The sequence below is a fragment of the Siphateles boraxobius genome, unplaced genomic scaffold (assembly GCF_051911475.1).
Source record: "Siphateles boraxobius isolate OS27281-9 unplaced genomic scaffold, OSU_SipBor_1 50, whole genome shotgun sequence".
NCBI classification, from domain to species: Eukaryota; Metazoa; Chordata; class Actinopteri; order Cypriniformes; family Leuciscidae; genus Siphateles; species Siphateles boraxobius.
This window is the reverse complement of record NW_027509142.1, coordinates 952,811-962,324: the sequence shown is the minus strand read 5'-3', so window position 1 is coordinate 962,324 and position 9,514 is coordinate 952,811. Positions and strand designations below refer to the sequence as shown.

At 46.6% G+C, this 9,514-nt stretch overlaps 1 protein-coding gene across 1 annotated transcript in view; it reads right to left on the bottom strand.

Annotated features, from left to right (window-relative positions):
* Positions 1-1,421: 1,421 nt before the first annotated feature.
* cdh26.2 (cadherin 26, tandem duplicate 2) overlaps positions 1,422-9,514 on the bottom strand; it is a 35,475-nt gene continuing 27,382 nt past the window's right edge. Inside the window, exons 17-21 of the mRNA XM_077204610.1 lie at positions 7,782-7,853; positions 7,667-7,702; positions 7,489-7,572; positions 6,661-7,315; positions 1,422-2,037 (exon numbers count right to left, since the gene is read on the bottom strand). Of these exons, the coding sequence (XP_077060725.1) occupies positions 7,109-7,315; positions 7,489-7,572; positions 7,667-7,702; positions 7,782-7,853 (399 nt within the window). The 3' untranslated portion in view covers positions 1,422-2,037; positions 6,661-7,108. The remainder of the gene's footprint in view (positions 2,038-6,660; positions 7,316-7,488; positions 7,573-7,666; positions 7,703-7,781; positions 7,854-9,514) is intronic.

The following is a 9,514-nucleotide window of genomic DNA, read 5'->3' as shown; positions in this document are numbered from 1 at the left end:
TCGCAATCTCAAAACTCTGGCCAGTTGATAATACCTAGAATATCAAAATCGACTGCTGGCGGTAGATCCTTTTCCTATTTAGCACCAAAACTTTGGAACAATCTTCCTAACATGGTCTGGGAAGCAGACACAGTCTGTCAGTTCAAATCTAGACTAAAAACACATCTCTTTGGCTTAGCATACACATAACACATTATAGGCTTTTATAATTCAATGTTGGACTGCATAGTTTAGATCAGCCGGAACTGGGAACACTTCCCATAAATCCTAATGTATTTTGTACATCATAAGAAGGATGGCGTCTATGCTAATATTAGTCTCTCTGTTTATCCCGAGGTTTACCGCAAACCGCTGGATCCAGGTCATATCCAGATCTGATGAAGGACCATCGCATGGACATGACGACAACGCATCCCTGAAGTGCCAGCCTCATCAACCCTGTGAAGGCCTCATGGACACCTCAACAAACTCGTCTCCATACCAGCTTGATGACTCCGACCCCAACCAGATGAACTGGATAAATATTGTGAAAGTTCTGATCCAATCTGACTTCTGACCTATAGTGCTGCCTGAATCATAATCATACATTGTTCGTTCGTTGGCCAGAGGAGAATTGGCCCCTGACTGAGCCTGGGTTCTCCCAAGGTTTTTTTCTCCATTCTGTCACTGATGGAGTTTTGGTTCCTTGCCACTGTTGCCCTTTTCACCTTTCTTCACCTTTGTCGCCATTGTATTTTGGCTTGCTTAGTTGGGGACATTTAATTTTATATTTAACAATACTATTACAACATTATTTTCCTGTTATCTCTGTAAAGCTGCTTTGAAACAATCTGAATTGTAAAAAGCACTATATAAATAAAGGTGACTTGATTTGACTTGATATATTAAAAAATACCTGCATGTATTTACAGCTTTAATTCATTTCTGTAGTACATCTAATATTACACTGTTGTTGACCCTTCCCTTACACCTCAACCCGCCCCTTAATCTACCCATATCAACAAACCTGTCCCTAACCTTACCCGTATCCCACCTCAATAGCAGCACAAGTGTTCTGCAATACAATAAATCAATAAGTACTTTGAACTGAACAATTATTTATTTCCATGTACTGTACATGGTAATTTAAAATACCTAATATAAAGTGTGACCATTTCATAGGTTTTAATTGAAGATGTTATGACATAAAAAACAAAACAAACAGAAATTCAGAGAAAAACACTTTTCCCAGCACTGTATATCCAGCAGGTTTTTTTTTCACAGCGATAAGACGTGCAAATATGAAGCGGTGACTGTATGGCAAATAAAAGTGCTGCATGTTGGGAATAAATAGGTTGAAAAACAGGTTGAACAGGTCAAGGGACTTGTCAAAATAAAACATAACTTTTGCAGTTCCCAAAGAATGAAACCGTTCATTCTGCTTTTACTAGATTAAATACTGAGTTTTATTAAGTGTTTATTGTCCGTATATGTCAATGTACATAGAAATAAAATTGTCACAGTTAAACATTTTTACAACAATGTCTCAAAATAAAATAAAAAGAAACACCTAAACCAGAAGCGCTTGTTTTCTAGCTGACAAATATTGCACTCAAGGGAACAACAGACCCAGATATGTCACAGGTTTTTGCATAACACGGTCACAGTAGATATTCTCTTCCAACATGCTTATCAGCAACAAAAACTGCATTATCACCACCCGCCCATGCATTTTTAGAATTTTTTTCAGATAAAAGCATTACTGAAACTTTTTATTTTTATGTTAATGTCTGCAATTATTTAAACACATTTAACGTACAGACTCCATTCAAATGTATTTTAAAAGTTTTAAAAATTAAACATAGAATGTACAACATTCAAAAACAGCTTCAACTTTATCATAACATTTCAGAACGTCTCGGTTACTTATGTAACCCTCGTTCCCTGAGTAGGGAACGGAGACGTTATGTCGGATGGCGACGAATGGGGGTTTCGCTTAGAACACCTATCGACTTCGAGTATTACAAAACGAGCCAATGGCGATGAAATGCCATGGGTCTGCGGAATTTGCATAGCGTATCTCCGCCCCACCGCGTGGGTATAAAAGGAGAGATGCCGGCAAAGGCAGATCATGTCTTCGCTGAGGAGCCGAGACTGAACTCAGGCGTCTACCCAGCGGTACAGCGGAAGTGGCAGGGAGACGTAACTCAGGGAACGAGGGTTACATACGTAACCGAGACGTTCCCTTTCGTAGTCACTCCGAGTTACGTCGGATGACGACGAATGGGGGTCCCTGTGAAATCACGCCACCTTCACAGCTGTCTTCCAGTGCCCTGCGAAAGTCTGATCCCCCTGTCGTGATACTGGCACGGACGAAGGAGTCCTACTTAACACAGGAATACCAAGGTACACTGGGAAGCATATCTCAGAGGAAATATGCCGCATCATGCCTACCCGTAGGGAGGACTTAAGGATACACATATGGCCGGAGGGCTACATATGGAGGAACGCTGGCGTGACCAGCCCGTGGGGTGGCAACTTTCAACCCCAGGAGAGGCAAGGTGGCTTGCCGAGGGAAAGACACATGCTCAAGGAGGCTTACAGTGGAAATACACATGTGGGGGTTACTCAGGGGAGGAACCATGCACACGGAGGCACCTAGCCGGCGCACAGGCAATAGACACTGGCGCCAGCGTCAACAGTGCTGGAGGAACTCAGGGCTTCAGAGAGGAGGCTCACCTGAGGAATTATCGCACGTATCCAGTCTGTGGAGTGGAGTGGCGAGCAAGCAAAGACACCTGAGCGCGAATGTGTTGGGTGTCACCCAGCCTGCAGCTCTACAGATGTCTGCCAGCGAGGCGCCATGCGCTAGAGCCCAAGAGGAAGCCACACTCCGGGTGGAGTGGGCTGTCACCCCAAGGGGGCACGGTCGGCCTTGCTGTTGGTAAGCCAAAGCAATGGCGTCCACTATCCAGTGGGACAACCTCTGCTTTGAGAGAGCCTTTCCCTTCAGTCTCCCACCATAACAGACAAAGAGCTGGTCTGAGGTCCTGAAACACTGCGTTCTGTCTACGTAAGCGCGGAGAGCGCGTACTGGACAGAGCAGTGCCAAGGCTGGGTCTGCCTCCTCCAGGGGCAGCGCTTGCAGGTTCACCACCTGGTCCCGGAAGGGAGTGGTGGAAACCTTGGGCACATACCCAGGCCGGGGTCTCAGGATCACGTGAGAGTGACCCGGCCCGAATTCCAGGCACGTTTCGTCAATGGAGAATGCGTGCAGGTCCCCTACCCTCTTGATGGAGGCCAATGCAACCAGGAGCGCTGTCTTCATTGACAGGAACTTAAGCTCAACTGATTTCAGAGGCTAAAAGGGAGCCCTCTGCAGGGCATTTAACACCACTGAGAGGTCCCAAGAGGGAACGAGAGGAGGGCGAGGAGGATTCGGTCTCCTCGCTCCTCTCAGGAACCTGACGATCAGGTCATGCTTCCCCAGAGACTTAACTTCAACTGCTTCTTGATATGCGGCAATATTTCGGCCACATACACCTTCAGGGTGGAGGGAGACAGCCTTCGCTCCACCCATCTTGCAGAAAGGAAAGCACGACACTGATCGAACATATCCTGGGGTCTTCCCCGTAGAAAACTGAGGTTCGACCACGGGGTGAGTACTGACGGCAGGTCGGAGTAACTGGTACTTGGAGGGTGCCTTGTTGCCATGCCCACCTCGGGACTCAGTCGCGAAGCCAAAGCTGAAGCGGTCTCATATGAAGCAATCTGAGCGGCGTACCACGGCTGCAGATGCCATATGCCCCAGAAGCCTCTGAAAAAACTTCAGTGGAACCGCACTCTTGTGCTTTATAGTCTCAGGCAAGTCAGCAATGGCTGAGTGGAGAAGGCGACCAAGTCCATACCGAGAAACGAGCTCCTCTGCACGGGGCAAAGTTACTCCTTTCCCAGTTGACCCGAAGGCCCAGATGAGCTAGGTGCCGGAGTACTGGGTCCCTGTATTCGCAAACCTGGTCTCAGGAGTGAGCTTAAGACAGCCAGTCACCGAGATAGTTCAGGATGCGAACCCCGTGTTCCCATGGAGGAACAAGGGCTGCCTCAACAACCTTGTGAAGGCGTGAGGAGGCAGGGCTAGCCCGAATGGGAGAACAGCGTACTGATATGCACGCGCCCTGACAGCAAAGGTGTAGCAAACCGTAGGTATGGTCTGAGTCGAAGGAGAACGGAGACATAAAAGTAGGCGTCCTTCAGGTCGATCGCTGCAAACCAATCCTGTGGCCGCACACATGCAGAAATGAATTTGGCCAGGAGCATCTTGAACGGCAGCCTGTGAAGGGAGCGGTTCAGATGCGTAGGTCCAGGATTGGCCGTAACCCACCAGACTTCTCCGGGACAATGAGGTAGGGGCTGTAAGCCCGGACCTCATTTCGGCTGGAGGGACAGTCTCAATCGCACCCTTCGCCAGTAGGGTAGCAACCTCCGCTCTCATGATATGGGCATAGCCACCGACCAAAGTGGAGCGGACTCCCCTGAAGCGGGGAGGAGACCGTGCGAACTGAATCGCATAGCCGAGCCTGATAGTTCGGGCGACCCAGCGGGACAGGCTGGGAAGCTCTAACCAAGCTCCCAGAACTGAACCGCCGGGGTCATGTGAACCACAGATGTCCCCCCGGAGGGGCAGCGAAGCGGAGTGACCGGCCGAGGCGTGGGTGGCATAGCGGCCTGGTGCGGGGGCGCGGTCATGCTCCGCGTCCTGACAGAGGAGACCAGGGAAGGACCAGCGTTCCACGGGGGTCTGCTCTGCCAGGGGTCTGGCGACAGAGGGGGACGAGAGTGGTGAGGTCCGGAGACGGCACGCACTGTCGTCCACACCCTCTCGGACAGAGGGGGACGGGAGTGGTGAGGCCCGGGGGCGGCGCACACTGCGGTCCGAGAACTCTGTGACAGAGAGGGATGATAGCGGCGAGGCCTGGGGGCGTCCTGCACTGTCGTCCGGTTCTGTGTGCTCAGAGACGGGAGAGTCAGTTCTTTGGAGAAAATGTATTCTTCCCCGGCCTCCACCGGGGAAAGGAGTGGTCCTGCTATCAACTCCTGGAAAGAACTGAGTCCCATCTCTGAGGATCCCGTCTCAAGAGCGCCGCTTAACCTGGCGTAAGCAGGGGGGCGGGACTGGAGAGGGCTGTGGCGTCCGCCTGCGGCTTCCAGAGCCGGCCCGTTTTGAACGGGCGGGGTGGGAGCCCGGGAGGGCGCCTTCGGCGGTGGGCAGACCAAGGGATCTGAGCGGACGGCGGGGCCGTCGGGACAGAATCAACGTCAGTCTGCTCATGGCCGGTTGAGAGCTGTTGGGTAAAGCCCTCAACCGCACCGCCGAAGAGGCCGACCTGGGTGATGGGTGTCGAGCAGACGGGTCCGCCCGACATCGTTCACATCAGACCGGTCAGGCCCAGACTGGTGAACATCACCTGACTCCGAGAGCCAGCCACTTTCGTTGCTCGGAGAGCAAGGTCAGTGGCAGCGCGCAGCTCACTGAAGAGCCCCGGGTCAGTCCCGCCCTCCTGCATGTTCATGAGCATCTGGGTCAGGTAGACCAGCAGAACGGTCATGGGATGAAGTGAGGCAGCTGCCTGTCCTGAGGCACTATAGGATTTCGCCACAGATTAGTTTAGACGAAAAGAACTACAGGCTTTGGACGGGTCCTTAGAATTGCGCTGGGAAGCACTCTGAGGACACAGTGGCATGGCAACAGAGCGTTCCACCTGGGGAACCCCAGTGTACCCATGGGCAGCGGCCCCTGAGGGGAGGAAAGGCGGATGAGACCAACGAGAGGACCCGTGATCTCATCATGCACGTCCAGGACAAACGATATTGGGGTTTGCCGTGGACGCATTGGCGGCCTCACCCAAAAAACAATCGTCCCGGGAAAGCATGGCCGTCATCTCAGGATCAGACTCAGGCACAGCCGTATGCACAGCAGAGGGTGGCAGCTGTGACGAGTCGTCATTTCCAAAAGAATCAAGCCCACCTAGTGATGCTGCTACAGACACAGCATCATCCTCTGTAGCTTCAAATGAAAACACATGGGCCACCCGAGGGTAGACTCGTGGAATCATCAGTTCGCTAGCGGGCACCGTCATTAAAGAGGGGGGGCTGGGGTGTGGACACAGAGTCGGTGCCTTGTTCCAGACCAACACCCTCAGGTCACCCTGGCCACCAGCTGAAGATCGGGTGGTGGATGAGGGGACTCTCACTCTTGTGAGTTCACAATGTTCACATGTTCAAGCATGATCAAAGCCCAAACAAACTAGACAGCGCTCTTGCCCATCAGAGTCCGATACCAGTCCGCTGCAACCAGAAATGCATGGGCGAGCCGTCTTTTATGAAAGGAGAAAAAACTCCGCGATGTTGAAGCGCACAGGGAGACACACACACACTGGCAGATCACTGCACAGATCAGCAGGCACTGTGAGCTCGCTGCAGATCGCCGTCACACCAACAGCGGAGAGAGAAGCTCGTCTCGTAGAGCGAAGTCAGAGATGACTGTGGAGTGAAGAAATAATCTTGGCTCCGAAGCAAAAACATGATCTGCCTTTGCCGGCGTCTCTCATTTTATACCCACGCGGTGGGGCGGAGATACGCTATGCAAATTCCGCAGACCCATGGCATTTCATCGCCATTGGCTCGTTTTGTAATACTCGAAGTCGATATGTGTTCTAAGCGAAACCCCCAATCGTCGTCATCCGGCGTAACTCGGAGTGACTACGAAAGGGAACATAATATTTCTTTCTGAATTATATATTTTCATCTGCAGCCGACAGAAAAGAAGACGTGGCGCTGAGAGTCACAATAAAACATTTATTTACACTGACCCAAAACCAAAAACCTGAGGACACTGACCCAAAACCCAAAACCTGAGCACACTGACCCAAAACCAAAAACCTGAGCTTACCTAAAACTTTAACACTATTAAAAAGTAGAAAAATCTTTGAAGACCCTCGTTCCATTTGTCCTGAATGTTTGACCCAGCATCCCTGATCTTCCAATATTCTGTATCAATATTTTTTATTTTCATGTTTTTGTTCAATATATCTCCTTTTCAAAAAATCTGCTACACCACTTGAGATAACTGTTACCTTTGCATCAGGTCAGGTCTGGAAATTGTTGCTAGTTCACTGAACCTGTTGTCCAGATTGATAAGCATCTCTGGATGAAAGTCATTCTCTGGAATAGAGAGTGCATCCAGTTCGGCATTGTCCATAGCTTGTCCTTCATCTGCGTAGTAATGCGGCTCATAAACAACAAACTCCTCTTCACGGGTTTGGAGAGCAAGTAGTTTCTGGAGAGAAGAAGGGGAGAAGAATGAAAATGGTTGACCATCCTGTCAAACATTTGGACATGTTTCTTATGATCAAAAGGTTCTAAATGCTTCTAAATTATTAATGATCAAGAATGAGTATATGTGTCCAATCCTCTAATTAGTAGTATATGTTGAAAGAAGCATACAATCACCTTGTTGATGATAACAGCAAGGTTGTTGCCGGGGTAAGACACTTTGCCGTAAAAAAACCGCCCACTTGATCTGATACTCGAACGCTGCATATAAAAAATACAGATTATGATGTAAGAAAGGCTGAGCTGAGCCGATGTTTGCATATGTTATTAATTATTACTGTCACTTCATTCTTACTTTGAAATTTTCTCTGTATGAACTTCTTGTGGAACTCTATAAAACAGAAACAGTCCATCACAAAATCAATGAAATGACCAAAACTTTGGAAACTTGCTGTGGTTGTAATACTCACCCTTTGCATTGAGCGTATGAACATCTGGTCGGTGAAGACTGGCTGTAGAGCCTCTTGTTTATTATGTTTCACCTGGATATTTTGAAGCAAAAAGATAATAATAATAAAAAAAAAAGTTACATCTCCAGTATATGATAGCAAACAGGATGCAGAATTTCACTTTAAAGGAGTAGAAATAACATTGCTTTTAACTGTATTTTTAAAATAATATATTAAAATAAAATATTTTTCAGTTTGAATTACTCATGAACAATTAATCATACACATAACATACATAAATATTTCCAGAAATGGAATGTTTTGAAATATAACTATTATTTCCCAGAATGCTCTAATTAACCCCGAAGTCAAACTGAGTTACACTTAACAATTTCTTCACACTTTACAATAAGGGTACGGTTTATTATTATTTTTTAATGAACTATGTAGCATGTACTATGAACAATAGTTTTTACAGCATTTACAAATCTATAAAGTTAATGTGGTAACATTTTATTTCAAAGAGTTTCTTACACACATCACATTACTGTAATTATATTCTACAAATAACAAGAACTATGCATAATTTCAATCTTGTCAAAAAAATGTCACATCAAGTACAACCCCAAATCAGAAAATGTTGGGACATTTTGTAAAATGCAATAAAATCAAGAATCTGTTATTTGTTCATTCTTTTTAACCTTTTTTTTTAAAGTACAAAGCAAAGTTTTCCAATGTTTTCACTGACCAACATAATTGTATTTTGTAATTATGATCAAATTTTGATTTTGATGGCTGGAACACACCCCAAAAAAGTTGGGACAGAGACATGTTTACCACTGTGTCACTTCACCTTTCCTTTTAATTACACGTTTTAATCATTTGGGAGTTGAGGATACTAATTGTTGGAGTTTTGCTGGTGGAATATTTGCCCAATCTGGTCTGATACAAGAAAGCCGCTCAACAGTCTGTGGTCATCATGACTAGTAAGTCAAAGTCCAAATCACAGTTTTTGCTGTCCCAACTTAATTGATATAAGTAGTGTAGAACATTATATAGAAACTGTGTCTATTCCTCGTTTAGTGAGGCCAAACAATAAATCTACTGTAGGATCTAGGAAAAATCTTATTGTAATTAAACCAGAAATTCTCAATATCAGTGAACAAAAACAATTTCTAAAGCTAGGTCTTCTAAACATTAGATCACTCACACCTAAGGCGGTTATTGTAAACGAAATGGTCACAGATAATAGTTTTGATGTATTTTGCCTTACTGAAACCTGGCTTAAACCAAATGATTATTTCGGTCTAAATGAGTCTACTCCACCAGGATAGTGTTATAAGCATGAGCCCCGTCTGATCGGTCGTGGCGGCGGTGTTGCAACAATCTATAGAGATATTCTAAATGTTACTCAGAAAACAGGTCACAGGTTTAATTCGTTTGAAGTACTTGTGCTAAATGTTACGCTCTTAGATGTAAGAAAGAAATCCCTATTATCTCTAGCCTTGGCTACTGTATATAGACCTCCAGGGCCCTATGCTGATTTCCTAAAAGAGTTTGCAGACTTTCTCTCAGATCTATTGGTCAATGCCGATAAAGCAATAATTGTTGGAGATTTTAACATACACGTTGATAACACAAATGATGCGTTAGGGGCTGCGTTTACAGATTTATTAAACTCCTTTGGGGTCAAGCAAAACGTCAGTGGTCCCACTCATCGTCTAAATCATACACTAGATTTGACACTAGATATG